The sequence below is a fragment of the Pseudophryne corroboree genome, chromosome 3, assembly GCF_028390025.1.
Source record: "Pseudophryne corroboree isolate aPseCor3 chromosome 3, aPseCor3.hap2, whole genome shotgun sequence".
NCBI classification, from domain to species: domain Eukaryota; kingdom Metazoa; phylum Chordata; class Amphibia; order Anura; family Myobatrachidae; genus Pseudophryne; species Pseudophryne corroboree.
The window spans coordinates 33,264,338-33,282,523 of NC_086446.1; the positions used below are offsets into that span (position 1 = coordinate 33,264,338).

At 45.6% G+C, this 18,186-nt stretch overlaps 1 protein-coding gene across 3 annotated transcripts in view; it reads right to left on the reverse strand.

Moving 5' to 3' along the window:
* Positions 1 to 2,751: 2,751 nt before the first annotated feature.
* The window catches only part of LOC135054613 (gastrula zinc finger protein XlCGF26.1-like), a 46,237-nt gene continuing 30,802 nt past the window's right edge, over positions 2,752 to 18,186 (reverse strand). For all 3 annotated transcript variants that reach the window (XM_063957809.1, XM_063957810.1, XM_063957808.1), the window contains one exon: positions 2,752 to 9,444. In XM_063957809.1, the coding sequence (XP_063813879.1) occupies positions 8,123 to 9,444 (1,322 nt within the window). In that variant the 3' untranslated portion in view covers positions 2,752 to 8,122. The remainder of the gene's footprint in view (positions 9,445 to 18,186) is intronic.

Sequence of the window (18,186 nt, forward strand, 5' to 3'; positions counted from 1 at the left end):
AACTCCAAGTCAATCACACTTCTGTGAAATCAAACTGTCCACTTAGGAAGCAACAGATTGACAATCAATTTCACATGCTGTTGTGCAAATGGAATAGACAACAGGTGGAAATTATAGGCAATTAGCAAGACACCCCCAATAAAGGAGTTGTTCTGCAGGTGGTGACCACAGACCACTTCTCAGCTCCTATGCTTTCTGGCTGTTTTGGTCACTTTTGAAAGCTGGCGGTGCTTTCACTCTAGTGGTAGCATGAGACGGAGGCTACAACCCACACAAGTGGCTCAGGTAGTGCAGCTCATCCAGGATGGCACATCAATGTGAGCTGTGGCAAGAAGGTTTGCTGTGTCTGTCAGCGTAGTGTCCAGAGCATGGAGGCGCTACCAGGAGACAGGCCAGTACATCAGGAGAAGTGGAGGAGGCCGTAGGAGGGCAACAACCCAGCAGCAGGAGCGCTACCTCCGCCTTTGTGCAAGGAGGAACAGGAGGAGCACTGCCAGAGCCCTGCAAAATGACCTCCAGCAAGCCACAAATGTGCATGTGTCTACTCAAACGATCAGAAACAGACTCCATGAGGGTGGTATGAGGGCCCGACGTCCACAGGTGGGGGTTGTGCTTACAGCCCAACACCGTGCAGGACGTTTGGCATTTGCCAGAGAACACCAAGATTGGCAAATTCGCCACTGGCGCCCTGTGCTCTTCACAGATGAAAGCAGGTTCTCACTGAGCACATGTGACAGACGTGACAGAGTCTGGAGACACCAAGGAGAACGATCTGCTGCCTGCAACATCCTCCAGCATGACCGGTTTGGCAGTGGGTCAGTAATGGGGTGGGGTGGCATTTCTTTGGGGGGCCGCACAGCCCTCCATGTGCTCGCCAGAGGTAGCCTGACTGCCATTAGGTACCGAGATGAGATCCTCAGACCCCTTGTGAGACCATATGCTGGTGCGGTTGGCCCTGGGTTCCTCCTAATGCAAGACAATGCTAGACCTCATGTGGCTGGAGTGTGTCAGCAGTTCCTGCAAGACGAAGGCATTGATGCTATGGACTGGCCCGCCTGTTCCCCAGACCTGAATCCAATTGAGCATATCTGGGACATCATGTCTCGCTCCATCCACCAACGCCACGTTGCACCACAGACTGTCCAGGAGTTGGCGGATGCTTTAGTCCAGCTCTGGGAGGAGATCCCTCAGGAGACCATCCGCCACCGCATCAGGAGCATGCCCAGGCGTTGTAGGGAGGTCATACAGGCACGTGGAGGCCACACACACTACTGAGCCTCATTTTGACTTGTTTTAAGGACATTACATCAAAGTTGGATCAGCCTGTACTGTGTTTTTCCACTTTAATTTTGAGTGTGACTCCAAATCCAGACCTCCATGGGTTAATAAATTTGATTTCCATTGATAATTTTTGTGTGATTTTGTTGTCAGCACATTCAACTATGTAAAGAACAAAGTATTTAATAAGAATATTTCATTCATTCAGATCTAGGATGTTATTTTAGTGTTCCCTTTATTTTTTTGAACAGTGTATATATATATATATATATATAATACCCTGACGCACCAGTGATAGCAATAAGTGTGATACACGAGAGGGAAATCCACACAGTAGTTACAGGCATACTCAGTCACAGGTACAATGCAGAAGTTATTTCACATAGACAATAAAACTGCGCTGTACTAGTAATATATATATATATATATATGTGTATATATATATATATATATATAATGTGTGCATATATCTATATATATATATAGATATAACAATGCACAGTAGATACTGGATTATATCTCAGTATACTTGAACTAAATATTCAGGTAGAAGTACACTTGTTCTTAACTAACACTGTCTAAAATTACATGTAGAATACTTAAGTGACTGTAAATGCACAGTGCTGATGAGGCAGGTGGATTTACAGAGGAGACATTGCCCTGCAGTCCCGGAGACCAGACGCAGCTGCTTGTGTAAAGATGGTGCCAACATCTCTGTCAGGGAGTGAGGGAGAGTGAAATGCAGCTCCACGGTGGGAACACCAGCAGTAGCTGGCGCCTGGGGCTACAGGTCAGCGCCTTATCCCCTATGCTGGTCCTCACCACTGGGTACTGTGAAGCCTATGTAAAATGGATTTATTAAAATCCAACATGTGCTCCCTGCCCTGGTGGATATAGTGGGCTCCCTGTGAAGTACAGTGTCCATGCCAGCGGCACGGTCCGTCTCCTAGGACTGTGACCGAACCGCGATTTACCAGTGGGTCCCACCTGGGGGACCCTCTTACCTCCTCCCTGATGTGCAGCCACGCGATCCGGAGAGCGTCAGCGGTGGTGTGCCTGTGGACCAGTACGCCTTTACGGCAAGTACCCGGGAACTGGCCGCGGTAGTATGCAGCGACGCTAGGGAGGTGATGGAGCCACAGCACGTCATAATAACATAGAAAGTGCTGCGGCCCTTGAAGTATTCTAAAAAAGCTCTTTTCACGGCTGCCTAGCATAGCCCCCCTCCTGTTAAAGTGACCTACTATGCAGGCACCAACTTACAAACTGAGCTCCTGTGCACAGAGGCGGGGTTATAGAGGAGGCCATGCAATGCATCCTGGGAACAGTCAAAGCTTTAGCGCTGTTGGTGCCTCAGATTAAGATCCAACTCTACACCTCAATGTATTCCCTGTGGAATCCCAGTGTACCCCGCTGCAGAAATGTGTATTTTATGGCAGAATAATTGTTGTGCACTTAACTCTTACACATCGTACATTTTAAATACTTGTATTATTCCTTGTACTCTGCTTCTATATATTAATGTTTATGTAACTTGTGGAATAGTACTTATATATTATAACCACATCGGTTGTCCAGGCGCTGGGTGCGGTGATTGGTCAGTGTTTCCCTAAATACACATAGTGATGGCTGAGCACCAATGACATACACTCACTCACAGATCCTTTACCATCATTTTATTACATGAAACAACTTTACATATTCATTATAATAACAAATCTTCAGCAACTGATCACAGCTATAAGCAGGTAAGAGGGTCCAGGAGACACATAACATCGGGGGGCTCTTACGTAATGGGATGACATCATGGTATCTGGGGTACACTGCCGGATCATATGGAGAGAGACAGCTCTGATGCTGTCATACAGAACATGTGACTGTTCCTCTAATGTAATGTGCAGATAGTCTCACTGTGACACTGCGTCTGTATTACATGTACACCGGTAGCAGAGACAGCTGGATTAGGTGTTATACACAGTTATTACTCTGGTGCAGGTTACTCAGTGACGCTGCGTCTGTATTACATGTACACCGGTAGCAGAGACAGCTGGATTAGGTGTTATACACAGTTATTACTCTGGTGCAGGTTACTCAGTGACGCTGCGTCTGTATTACATGTACACCGGTAGCAGAGACAGCTGGATTAGGTGTTATACACAGCTGCTATTCTGGTGCAGGTTACTCAGTGATACTGCGTCTGTATTACATGTACACCGGTAACAGAGACGGCTGGATTAGGTGTTATACACAGCTGTTACTCTGGTGCAGGTTACTCAGTGACGCTGCGTCTGTATTACATGTACACCGGTAGCAGAGACAGCTGGATTAGGTGTTATACACAGCTGCTATTCTGGTGCAGGTTACTCAGTGATGCTGCGTCTGTATTACATGTACACTGGTAGCAGAGACGGCTGGATTAGGTGTTATACACAGCTATTACTCTGGTGCAGGTTACTCAGTGATGCTGCGTCTGTATTACATGTACACTGGTAGCAGAGATGGCTGGATTAGGTGTTATACACAGCTATCACTCTGGAGCAGGTTACTCAGTGATGCTGCATCTGTATTACATGTACACCGGTAGCAGAGACGGCTGGATTAGGTGTTATACACAGCTATTACTCTGGTGCAGGTTACTCAGTGATGCTGCGTCTGTATTACATGTACACTGGTAGCAGAGACGGCTGGATTAGGTGTTATACACAGATATTACTCTGGTGCAGGTTACTCAGTGACGCTGCGTCTGTATTACATGTACACCGGTAGCAGAGACGGCTGGATTAGATGTTATACACAGCTATTACTCTGGTGCAGGTTACTCAGTGATGCTGCGTCTGTATTACATGTACACCGGTAGCAGAGACGGCTGGATTAGGGGTTATACACAGCTATTACTCTGGTGCAGGTTACTCAGTGACGCTGCGTCTGTATTACATGTACACCGGTAACAGAGACGGCTGGATTAGGGGTTATACACAGCTATTACTCTGGTGCAGGTTACTCAGTGACGCTGCGTCTGTATTACATGTACACCGGTAGCAGAGACGGCTGGATTAGGTGTTATACACAGATATTACTCTGGTGCAGGTTACTCAGTGACGCTGAGTCTGTATTACATGTACACCGGTAACAGACACGGCTGGATTAGGGGTTATACACAGCTATTACTCTGGTGCAGGTTACTCAGTGACGCTGCGTCTGTATTACATGTACATCGGTAGCAGAGACGGCTGGATTAGGGGTTATACACAGCTATTACTCTGGTGCAGGTTACTCAGTGACGCTGCGTCTGTATTACATGTACACCGGTAGCAGAGACGGCTGGGATTAGGTGTTATACACAGATATTACTCTGGTGCAGGTTACTCAGTGACGCTGCGTCTGTATTACATGTACACCGGTAGCAGAGATAGCTGGATTAGGTGTTATACACAGCTATTACTCTGGTGCAGGTTACTCAGGGATGCTGCGTCTGTATTACATGTACACCGGTAGCAGAGACGGCTGGATTAGGTGCTATACACAGCTATTACTCTGGTGCAGGTTACTCAGTGACGCTGCGTCTGTATTACATGTACACCGGTAGCAGAGACGGCTGGATTAGGGGTTATACACAGCTATTACTCTGGTGCAGGTTACTCAGTGACGCTGCGTCTGTATTACATGTACACCGGTAGCAGAGACGGCTGGATTAGGTGTTATACACAGCTATTATTCTGGTGCAGGTTACTCAGTGATGCTGCGTCTGTATTACATGTACACCGGTAACAGAGACGGCTGGATTAGGTGTTATACACAGCTATTACTCTGGTGCAGGTTACTCAGTGACGCTGCGTCTGTATTACATGTACATCGGTAGCAGAGACGGCTGGATTAGGGGTTATACACAGCTATTACTCTGGTGCAGGTTACTCAGTGACGCTGCGTCTGTATTACATGTACACCGGTAACAGAGACGGCTGGATTAGGTGTTATACACAGCTATTACTCTGGTGCAGGATACTCAGTGACGCTGCGTCTGTATTACATGTACACCGGTAGCATAGGCGGCTGGATTAGGTGTTATACACAGCTATTGCTCTGGGAAGGTTACTCAGTGACGCTGAAGCTGGTGATGATAGATCCTGATATTATAGGAAGAGGTTTGTACAGAATAAAACAATTGCTGCAATAATGTGGGAAACTCAAGGGAAGGTGACGCGTTTCAGTGCAGACATGCACATTCCTCAGGAAACATTTCCTGTTGTATTCCCAGTATTTCATAATGAGTGACCCAATCAACCAAGGAATTCAATCAAATACATATCAGCTGCAAAAATGAAACAATGTGGAGGCAAATACCAATTACAGCGCTGAGTAACAAACACTTTCCCTCTTCCAGTCTCTGTTCCCATTATCTCACCAGTCACATTATTTCCCCATGGTCAGTGCAGTCATTGCTCTTTCCCAGTCACAGGAGGTCATTGTGTGATGTGTATAATCCTATTCTCTAATAGTACATTTTACCCTCATCAGACATGCCATAGCAACTCCATATGTGTATATATCATATGGGTGCAGTATATAATCACATCTGTCACTGCTTCTATACTGCCCTCCTCTTACAGTGTTCCTTCATCATTCTCTCATTATGTGCCACACTAATATCCCCGCTCCCCAAATTCAGCTTATATCATTGTAGTAACCCAAGATATATTAGGTAGTACAAGAACACTCCATACCGGAAGATGATTTGTTGGAAGCAGGAAAAATGGGCAGCGTAAGGACATGAGAAACACGGACAAGGGCCACATTGTGATGGCTGGACAGCTGGGTCAGAGCATCTCCAGAACAGCAGGACTTTTGGGGTGCTCCTGGTATGCAGTGGTTAGTACCCATAGGAAGTGGTGCAAGGAAGGACAATCAGTGAGAGTCACTGGCACCCAAGGATCACTGATGTGCGTGGAGAGCGAAACCAGGCCAGCTGTACCCATCATACAGAAACGCTACTGTAATAGAAACTGCTCAATAGCAGGTCCGCAAGCGGGAACTCACCTTACTTTGCCCCTCATGATTCAGAATGCAGTCCGGGGTGTGTCTCTTAGCGGAAGGTGCCAGGGTCCTGCTGAAATCACCAAGCCATGGCTGGTATCGCGGCGCCAGTTGGGTTGATGGAACAGCAGTGCTGGCATCCCATAGACTGCCTAGTGCTGCTTGCTTAGTAAAAAATAAAATTTTCAAAGCTTGGGCTGCATCATGCAGCACCACTGTTCGCTGGAGACCAGCTCCTGCTGGCACCAAGCAAAAACTGAAGAGCCTGAGCTGTGGGCCAGGTATGAGGTTAGAGCCTGAGCTGTGGGCCAGGTATGAGGGAAGAGCCTGAGCTGTGGGCCAGGTATGAGGGAGGAGCCTGAGCTGTGGGCCAGGTATGAGGGAGGAGCCTGAGCTGTGGACCAGGTATGACGGGAGAGGGACCCAGTGCATCCTGGGAGGCTCAAGCTTTGCTATTCTGTGCCTGGTCTCAACCAACCATATCCCAAGGTTAACCCTGTGGAGACCATGGACCCTGAAGAAAGTTAATGTTGGCTATAAAATCACTTACAGTGCATTGCAGACCGACCTGAGTGATGATGCTGACACCTGCTCAGCAGCTATAACTCCTACAATGAGCCTATGAGTGTTGGATACATCAGTTTCTTTTAGATCATGTGGACATCCTGGTGCGTGTGCATCGTTTACCAGTGGAGGCATCAGAACGCTGGGAAAGCTTGGATCTAGCGCCATTCATGAGGATGTTACTCTGATACTCATCACCTACCTAAACATTGTAGCACCTCTTCATGGCAATGGTATTCTCTGACGGCACTGGCCTCTGAGCAGGATAATGCACCATGCCATACTGCAAAACTTGTTCAGAAAGTTTGAGGAACATGACAAAAGTTCAAAGTGGTGACCTGCCTCCAAATTCCCCAGATCTTAATCTGATTGAGCTTTAGGTGGGACGTGCTGAAGAAACAAGTCTGAGGAGGCCCCACCTCACAACTTGCAGGACTTAAAAGTATCTGATGCTAACATCTTGGTGCCAGATACCACAGGATACCTTCAGAGGTCTTGTGGATGTGTCAGAGAAGCTATGGCGGCACAACAGGGAGATATTACAGGTGGTTATAATGGTATGTTTGATAGGTGTATGCTTTACCTACACTTTACTATGACTTAATTTTTAGAATTGACTTTCTACATTCACTAACTCTGTGATAGGCATCCAGCTAAAAGCAAGTGCAGCCCTGATATCCATAAGGAATGCACATAGGCCTTTATTTCCAAAATGAAAAAAACACATCCCAGGCAACCCCATCTCATTCACCCCCATATTGCCCCAAATGCTATAAAACACTCCTCAAGATCTTACAAGTATATAAAAGCTCCACAAATGCCATGCAGCTCTAAGAACATCCTCTCAGACATGAACTTATACCACCCAGACATCCCAACATGCCAATCCTTTCTCCTTATGTGGATTTTGTGACGTGTAACAAGATATTTTAGTGTAAAGTATTTTGTGCACTCAGGGCCTGATGTCGATCTGTAAGGAATTGCGCAGACGCAGTGCAATACCGTACAAATTAAATGTAAATGCAGCAGGAGACTGGCGGGCCGCATCTGAGTACATCGCATTGGAAAATCATACCAACTCATGATGGTAACAGACCTTGGTCAGTCTGCACAAACCGAAGCTTACTCAGACTGGCCATCGGGTCCAGACAGCAGGGTCCAGGAAGTCTGTATCCAATGACGGAGACTCATATGCAAACCGTTAAGTTTGCACACAAACCTGAATCAGAGCCACAGCACATGGAAATGGTTACACACTTTTGTGACTTCTCTCATGACTAACAAGATTTGATTTCTTTGTAAAACTCTTTCCACACTCAGGACACGGATATGTCTTCTCACCTATGTGACTTCTCTGATGTGTAATAAGATGTGATTTGCATGTAAAATGCTTCCCACACTCAGGACAAGGAAACGGTCTCTCACCTGTGTGACTTCTCTCATGTATTTGAAGATGTGATTTGCATGTAAAATGCTTCCCACACTCAGGACATGGAAATGGCTTCTCACCTGTGTGGCTTCTCTGATGTCTAACAAGATCTGATTTCAGAGAAAAACATTTTCCACACTCAAGACATGGAAATGGCTTCTCACCTGTGTGACTTCTCTGATGTCTAACAAGATCTGATTTCAGAGAAAAACATTTTCCACACTCAGAGCATAGAAATGGTTTCTCACCTGTGTGACTTCTCTGATGTGTAACAAGAGCTGATTTCCATATAAAACATTTCCCACACTCAGGACATGGAAATGGCCTCTCACCTGTGTGACTTCTCTCATGTATTAGAATATGTGATTTCTGTGTAAAACATTTCCCACACTCAGGACATGGAAATGGTTTCTCGCCTGTGTGACTTCTCTGATGTGTAACAAGATATGATTTCTGTGTAAAACATTTCCCACACTCAGGGCATGGAAATGGTTTCTCGCCTGTGTGACTTCTCTGATGTGTAACAAGATATGATTTCTGTGTAAAACATTTCCCACACTCAGGACATGGAAATGGTTTCTCGCCTGTGTGACTTCTCTGATGTGTAACAAGATACGATTTCTGTATAAAACATTTCCCACACTCAGGACATGGAAATGGTTTCTCACCTGTGTGACTTCTCTGATGTGTAACAAGATATGATTTCTGTCTAAAACATTTTCCACACTCAGAACATAGAAATGGCTTCTCACCTGTGTGATTTCTCTCATGTTTAACAAGATTTGATTTCAGAGAAAAACATTTCCCACACTCAGAGCATGGAAACGGTTTCTCACCTGTGTGACTTCTCTGATGTATAAGAAACATTGACTGATGTACAAAACTTTTACCACAATCAATACATGTAAAAACTGATTCACCTGTAAGAGCAGCACTATGTGTAACAATATTGGAGTTATCAGGAGAACATTTCCCATGATGAGAGAGATCAGATGATAGATGAGCACTGAGAGGTACAGGATGTATATTTAGAGTACTGGAGATGTCCCCCGGAGAGTCCTGTGTGATGTTATCTTGTCTTTTAATATCTGGAGACAAAATGAGATCTCCCTCCAAGATCTTTCTACTTGTGCCTCCATCTCCTGGAAATAAATATGAAATTAGAAGTTATGATAGACTTACCATCAATAACTCTATTTATTTCTCTGAAGTCCACAGTATCCACAGGATATACCGTGGGATATTAGGAAGCAACAGCGGAATGGCACCAACGATCTAAGCTTTTCAGGCTCCCTGGATGCAACGGGCCAGTCCCCTATATCCCCGCCTCCTGGCTCAGGCAATTCAGTTATTTACCAAAGCTCAAGGCAGGAGCATAATAGAGAGCCCTAATCAGGCGAGAAGAACATACACACACATCCATACCAGAAGGAAGAGGTTAGTAAGCGTAAAGATTCTCAAATCAGGTGCGTCAGGGTTGGATCCCTGTGGATAATGTGGACTTCGGCGAAACAGCATTATCGACAGTAAGTTTACCATAACCTCTAATTCTCCTTAAGGGTCCACAGTGATATCCACAGGATATACCTTGGGATGTCCCAAAGCAGAAACTAGTGGAGGGGACGCTCCTGATTGGACAGGAGAATCCTTCGCCCCCAAAAGCAGCGTCCTGACAGGCAAAGGTATCAAAGGCATAATGGGCCTAATTCAGTAAGGATAGCAAATTCTGCTAATTAGCAGAATTTGCTATCCTTTGGAGTGAATGCTGGGGTCACCCATCACTGGACAAGGCCGCCCAGCATGCTGACCGGAGCCTCTCCTACTTCGATCGCAATTTCTGCTTGTTAGCATAAATAGAGGAAGCCTCCTGCCGGAGCAGCTTAGCTGCACCCGCAGGAGACTAGCCGCCATCTTCCCGATCGCTGCAGCTGCATGTGACATCACGCAGCCGCCGCGATCACGCCTCCATTCGTGCCGCAACGCCCACCGCTCGTCCGGCTCCACCTCTGCAACGCTCTGTATCCTCTCTGGAAACGGAGCGTTGCATGCCCCCCCCCCTCGCAACCGCCTCTGCCTGATTGACAGGCAAGGGCGATCTCATTTTCTGCGGCCCCCGCAGAAAATGCAGGCGCATGTGCAGCACTGGCGCATTTCTAATGAACGTGTTAATAGATGACCATGTGGCTGCCTTACATATTTGCTCAGCTGAGGCAACACGGTGGGCTACCTATGGAGGACCTACCCAACGAGTAGAGAGAGCAGAGACATAATAATAATAATAATAATAATAATACCTTTGTTGTCATTGATGTTCACAAGTAGCAATCAACGCACTTTTAGACATGAGCAGAGAACATGGTAAAGAAAAACAAGATTAAGGACATCAAAGATACAACAACATATACTCCTTCGCCAGATAAATATCATTTCAGCAATTTAAATAACATTGTTACTAGGACACTTATCGCCTGTAGAACAAAACTTCCTCTAACTTCCATTTCACTGACAGGACATCCACGAAGATCGCTTCGGTATCCTTTGTTCTTGATCCATATGCAGGTACTTTGTTGTTCTGATGAGAGGCCATGATGTCTACGTCCGACTGTCCCCACTTGTTAACCAGAATCTGCAAGACTTCTGGCTGCAAGGCCCATTCGCTTGCATGAATGTCGTGCCGGCTGAGAAAGTCCGCTTCCCAATTTAGGACTCCCGTTATGAACACTGCGGACACGGCTGTATGATTAAGTTCTGCCCACCTTAATGTGCGGCTTACCTTCTTCATTGCCCTTCGGCTGCGAGTTCCTCATTGGCGATTGAGGTAAGCTACTGCCGTTGCATTGTTCGAGTGAATCTGAATCGGCGTGCCGTGAAGTATTTCTTTTGCCTGGGTAAGTTCCAGAACGTTGATTGGCAGGCAACTTTCTTCCTTGGTCCAGTGTCCTTGGAAGAAGTACTGTTCTGTCACGGCTTCCCAACCCTGCAGACTGGCGTCCGATGTCAGAACCTCCCAATCTGAGATCCAAAAGGGTCGCCCCTTGTCCAGATGGGATGTCTGTAGCCACCAGGCTAATGACTGACACACTTTCTGAGGAAGAATAATGGTCTGAGTTTTAATCGTCTGATGCAGTCTTTTCCATTTGGGAACAATCAGATGTTGAAGGGGCCTCGAATGGAATTGAGCATATTACACCATGTGGAATGTAGAGATCATCGATCCCATCATTCGCATTGCTGCATGGATGGATACTCTCCGACTGTGTAGTAACCCCTGGATCTGCATCTGCATCGTGGATATTTTGTTCAGAGGTAGAAAGAATCTCTGAAGTCTGGAATCCAATACAGCCCCTAGATGCGTCATATGTTGTGACGGAACCAAGGATGACTTCGCCCAATTCATGAGCCAGCCATGGCTTTGTAAGCAGGCTATTGTCACTTGAAGATGGCATTGCAGAGTTTCCTGGGACTGAGCCAGGATTAAGAGGTCATCTAGATATGGGAAAATCCTTATTCCCTGACGACGAAGGTAAGCTGCCATCACCACCATAATTTTGGTTAAATACTCTTGGGGCTGTAGCCAGTCCAAAGGGTAGAGCTTGAAACTGGAAATTTTTCCTGGAGGATAGCAAACCTGAGATTGCACTGATGGGACGGTGCTATAGGTACATGTAGGTAAGCTTCCTGGATATCTAGGGATATCATAAAATCCCCCGGCTCCATTGCCAAGATAATGGAATGCAAAGTTTCCATATGAAAACAAGGCACCCAAATGTGTTTGTTCAGAGCATTAAGAATGGGCCGGTATGACCCATTCGGTTTCTGTACTAGAAACAAGTTGGAATAGAAACTTTGTCCCTGCTGTGCTGAGGGAACCGGTACTATCACTCCTGAGTGTAGCAACTTCTGAACTGCCACTTGTAGTGTCCTGGCCTTCATTTCCACTGAAGGTGGGATGGTACAAAAGAATCTTTGCAGAGGATGTTTTTAGAAGGCAAAGGCATAACCGTGAGACACCGCTTCTTGTGCCCAGGCATCCATGGTGGACTGCTGCCAAACTTGTGCAAATAGAAGAAGTCAGCCTCCCACCCTTAAATCCCCCAGGTGGAGGCCCATGCCATCAGGCTGATGGCTTGTCTTATGGTTTAGATGGTGGCCCTCTGGTTGCCCAGTGCTTTTTAGTCTGACCAGATTTATCTGATTGGGACTGTTTGCCATAGGCCCTTCTTTTACCTTGGATCCGAAAGGACTGGAAAGCCGGAAATCTGGGTTTAGCTTTATATGTTGAAGGAAACGTCACTGTCTTGGAGTCTGCTTCAGACTCAAGAATGTTGTTTAATTCTGTGCCAAACAGAATATCTCCAACAAAAGTGAAAGACTCTAGTACCTTTTTGGATTCTGATTCAGCCTTCCATGTATGCAGCCAAACAACTCTATAAGTTGTAACTGCTGAAGCTTGAGAAACTACTATACAATAGAACAATACTACCTACATACTGAATGGGGAAAAACTAGGAATTCTGTACTGGAAAAAGATTTAGGTGTTCACATAGATAACAAACTTAGCTGCAGTACCCAAACTAGGAATGCAGCAAATAAGATTTATCATGCATAAAGCGAGGAATTGATACAAGGGATGAGAATGTTATACTCCCACTATATAAATCACTAGTAAGGCCACATCTCGAATACTGTGCACAATTATGGGCACCACACTACAAAAAGGATATCCTGGAACTAGAAAAGGTTCAGAGATGGGTGACCAAATTGATTAAAAGGGGATGGAGACGCTGGAATACGAGGATAGGCTTGCTAGTTTAGGAATGTTTACACTGGGAAAAAAGGAGATTAAGAGGGGACATGATTAACATTTACAAACATATAAGAAGACAATACACAGAGCTAGCAGGGGATTTGTTTTTGGTAAAATCATCACAAAGGACACGTAAACACTCGCTTAGGGAGAGGAGATTTCGCACACAGAGAATGAAAAGGTTTCTTCACAGTAAGGACAATACGTATTTGGAATTCACTACCTGAGAGAGTAGAAATTGCGAACTCTGTCATTGCTTTTAGAGAATGGGCTAGATAAATTCCTATCGGATAAGGATATATACGTTATGGTAAGAACTTACCGTTGATAACGGTATTTCTCCTAAGTCCACAGGATAACAATGGGATATGATGAAGCGACAGTGGATTTGCACCAATCGGTCAAAGCTTTCTGGCCTCCCAGCATGCAACGGACCCGTCCATATATCCCTGCGTCCTGGCTCAGGCAAATCAGTTGTATTCCAAAGCTCAAGGCAGGAGCATCATGTAGAACCCTAATCAGGCGAGAAGAACACACATGCACACCCTTCTGTACAAGAAGGAAGAGGTTGGTAAGTAAAAGGATCCTCAAATCAGGTGCGTCAGGGTGGGATCCCGGTGGAACCTGTGGACTTAGGAGAAATACCGTTATCAATGGTAAGTTCTTACCATAACGTATATTTCTCTGGCAGGGTCCACAGGTAATCCACAGGATAACAATGGGAGTTCCCAAAGCAATTTAGTGGTGGGGACGCTCCTGATTGGACAGGAGAATCCTTTGACCTAATTCAGCGTCATGAGAGGCAAAGGTATCCATGGCATAATGTCTAATGAATGTGTTAATGAAAGACCATGTGGCTGCCTTACATATCTGTTCTGCTGAAGCACCATGCTGTGCTGCCCATGAAGGACCTTCTTTATGCGTAGAGTGAGCAGAGACATTATCCGAAACAGGGAGATCAGCTTGAGAATATGCTTTTGAAATCATTATCCGAAGCCATCTTGCCAGTGTCTGCTTATCAGCAGGCCATCCCCTCTTGTAAAATCCGTAGAGAATAAAGAGAGAATCTGTCTTTCTGATGGCACTGGTACGATCCACGTAGATCCTTAATGCACGGACCACGTCCAGCGACGCATCTCCCACAGAAAGGTCCGGTACCTGGAAAGCCGGGACTACAATTTCTTCATTAAGGTGGAATTTAGACACCACCTTAGGAAGATACCCAGATCTAGTTCTGAGAACTGCTTTATCTGGATAAAAAAATCAGAAAGGGGGAACAACATGACAATGCCCCTAAATCTGACACTCTTCTAGCTGACGCCATAGCCAGTAGAAAGAGAACTTTAGCTGTCAACCATTTAAGATCCACTTTATTAAGTGGTTCAAACGGAGCAACTTGAAGGGCTTTCAAGACTAAACTTAAGTCCCAAGTCACTGTAGGAGGAACAAAGGGAGGTTGAATGAGCAGCATTCCCTGGAAAAAAGTACGCACATCCTATAAGTTGGCAATTTTTGTTTTGGAACCATACAGTCAATGCCAACACTCTCAAGGAAGCCACCTTCAAACCTTTATCAATTTCTGCCTGAAGGAATGCTAAGACCTTGGAAACTAGAGTATGGAAAATCTCCGGGTGTAGAGCCCATTCGCTTGCCTGAATGGCGTGTTGACTGAGAAAGTCCGCTTCCCAGTTTAGGACTCCCGGAACGAACACTGCGGACAAGGCTGGATGATGAAGCTCTGCCCACTTTAGTATGTGACTTACCTCCGTCATCACTTTTCGGCTGTGAGTTCCTCCCTGATGGTTGAGGTACGCTACTGCAGTCGCATTGATCTGAACTGGTTTTCTTCGAAGAATGTCCTTTGCCTGAATCAGTGCCATGTATATGGCCCGAAGTTTCAATATATTTATTGGCAGGCGACCTTCTTCCTTGGTCCATTGTCCCTGGAAACACAACCTTCCTGACACTGCTCCCCAGCCCTGTAGACTGGCATCTGTTGTCAGAATTTCCCAATCGGATATCCAAAAGGGTCTCCCCTTGTCCAGATGGGATGTCTGTAGCCACCAGGCTAATGACCTTCTTACTTCTATTGTAAGAACCATAGTCTGCGTTTTTATCATCTGATGCAACTCATTCCATTTGGCAAGAATCAGATGCTGCAGAGGCCTCGAGTGGAACGGAGCATACTCCACCATTTCGAATGTTGACACCATCAATCCCATCACACGCATTGACTGTGCAGCAAGTCCTGAATCCTTGACTGAACTTTGGATATCTTGCTCAGAGGTAAAATTACTCTCTGAAGAGTTGAATCCAGTACAGCCCCCAAGTGAGTCATCCGCTGTGACGGAACTAGAGACGATTTTGTCCAATTTATGAGCCACCCGTGCTTCTGCAGACACGTTATCGTCTGTTGCAGATGTCATAGGAGCAATTCCTGTGACTGTGCTAGGATTAAAAGATCGTCGAGGTATGGAAAAATTCTTATCCCCTGCTGGCGAAGATAAGCTGCCATTACCACCATAATCTTGGTAAATAACTCTGGGGGCTGTGGCTAACCCAAAAGGTAGGGCCCGCAACTGAAAATGTTGTTGGAGGATAGCGAACCTGAGATAACACTGATGGGACAGTGCTATAGGAACATGTAGGTAAGCATCATCTATATCCAGGGATACCATAAAATCCCCTGGCTCCATGGCCAAAATGATGGAACGTAAAATATCCATGTGAAACCGAGGCACGCAAATGTATTTGTTCAGCACTTTGAGATTGAGAATGGGCCGAAATTACACATTTGGCTTCTGAACTAGAAACAGGTTGGAGTAAAAACCCTGTCCTCGTTGTGCAGGAGCAACTGGAATGACTACTCCTGACTGAAGCAATTTCTGAACTGCCTCTTGCAAAGCCCTGGCCTTCATCTCTATCAGAGACGGGCTGGTACAAAAAACCTTCGAGGAGGATGCTTCCTGAAGACAAAAGCATAACCTAGAGATACCGTTTCCTGCACCCAGGCATCTGTTGTAGACTGCTGCCAGATCTATGCAGAACAGAAGAAGTTGGCCCCCCACCCTGTGATCCCCCAGGTGGAGGCTCGCACCATCAGGCTGATGGCTTATCTTCTGTTTAACCAACCGGTCCTCTGGTAGCCCAATGCTTTTTAGTCATACCAGACTTGTTGTATTGGGATTGCTTGCCATCACTTTTTCCTTTAGCTTTTCCTTGAGAACGAAAAGGCCGAGAAGCCTGAACCTTGGGTTTGAAACTGTATGTGGAAGGAAATCTTACCTTTTTTGGAATCTGCTTCTGACTCCAAACTATCTGTCAATTCTTTACCAAAAAGAATATCTCCAGAAAAGGGCAAAGATTCCAAAACCTTCTTGGATTCTGAATCAGCTTTCCACGTACGCAGCCAAACTGCTCTGCGAGTAGCTATTGTTGAAGCTGATGCCCTGGAAGCAATAGTACCCATATCTAATGCTGCTTCTTCCAAGAACATTGCAGCCTGTTTTATATGTGCTATATGGGATTTTTGCTCTCTAGATGCTATTGAAAAATCCCCCTCCAATACATCAGCCCAGGCGGCCACTGCCTTTGCCATCCAAGCTGAAGCCATGGATGGCCTTATGACTGCCCCAGACAGGGATAAAATGGTTTTTAGAATACCATCCACTTTTCTATCCATGACATCATTTAATGATGTTGAAGGCAAAGGTAATGTAGATTTTCGCACTAATCGAATCACATGCATATCTACCTTAGGAGCCACCTCCCTTTTTAAACAATCCCCAGCTGGAAGAGGATAATTGGAATTCCATTTCTTAGGAATTCTAAACTTCTTATTGGGTGTAGCCCAAGCCTCTTCCATGATTTCCATCAGCTGATCTGACCCTGGAAACTCAGTCTTAACTGTTTTGGGACGTTTAAACACAGGTGCCTTGGTTTTTAACACAGGCTCTGATGAATCCTCTAAGGATAGAATGGTCTTTAATTCTCTAATTAGCTCAGCTATATCCACTGAGCTGAGACCTTCTACTTGTTCTTTGTATGCCGAAGTAGAGCATATAGAGCTGTCATCGTCAGATGAATCATCCTGTGTAGCCTGTGAAGTTGACGGTTTACTTACACTTGGTTTATCAGCTTGTCTTTTAGGAGAAGCTGGTGAGGGAAATGATATACCGTAAGTAGGGAGCTGCATGTATGGGTTATTAGTGTACCACATTCCTGGTACTGAAGCTGTAGGAATTACCCATTCAGCTATACTGGACAAGGTCTGTGCAATCATCGCCCAAGGTGGATCTATCTGTACCCGACGCTGAACAGGGATTTGCCTCGTAATCTGCTGAAGCGCAAAACAATTTGCACATAAACCATCCTGTACCAGATCCTGAGAGGATAATACAGTTTTGCAAGACAAACATGATATGAGTGTTGGTGTTGCTGTGAGTGTACCCTCGTCACTTTTGCCGCTCTTAGACATGATAAATAATCAGCACTTTCACAGTGTACTACACAATTTGTGACTGTAACCACTTTAACTTTCTAAAGTGATATCAATCTGACCCTACCCATGCACCGGCATTGAGGATCAGAAGAAACAACTGACAAACATATATTAAAGTCAGCAATCACACTAGCAGTCAGTCAGATGTTATATATTAGTCATATGAACACATAATAAACTACAAACACATTTCAAAGGATGTAGGAGTACATATTACTGAATTCTGTTTTATACAAATCTTAAAGTATTCAGACGCAATGCGAAGAAAACCAAAGTAATGTACACAGACTCGTATGCAATAGACACTAAAACGTAACTATTCAGACTGAGTGGATCCAGACGCTACTAGTGTACACTGCCGCTCCGGGAACTCTTAAGTGGACACAGACGCACTGTGCATACAGACGCACCGGTCATACAGACGCACCGGTCATACAGACGCCTGTACTGCGACCCGGTCTCCTCGCGGTAGCGCTTAGTGAACACAGATGCAGTGGCCTATGCTGCGACCGAGACCCCTCGTGGTAGCGTCTGAGATGGAAGCGAGGAATCAGTTCATGGCGGGAGACTAGCGGA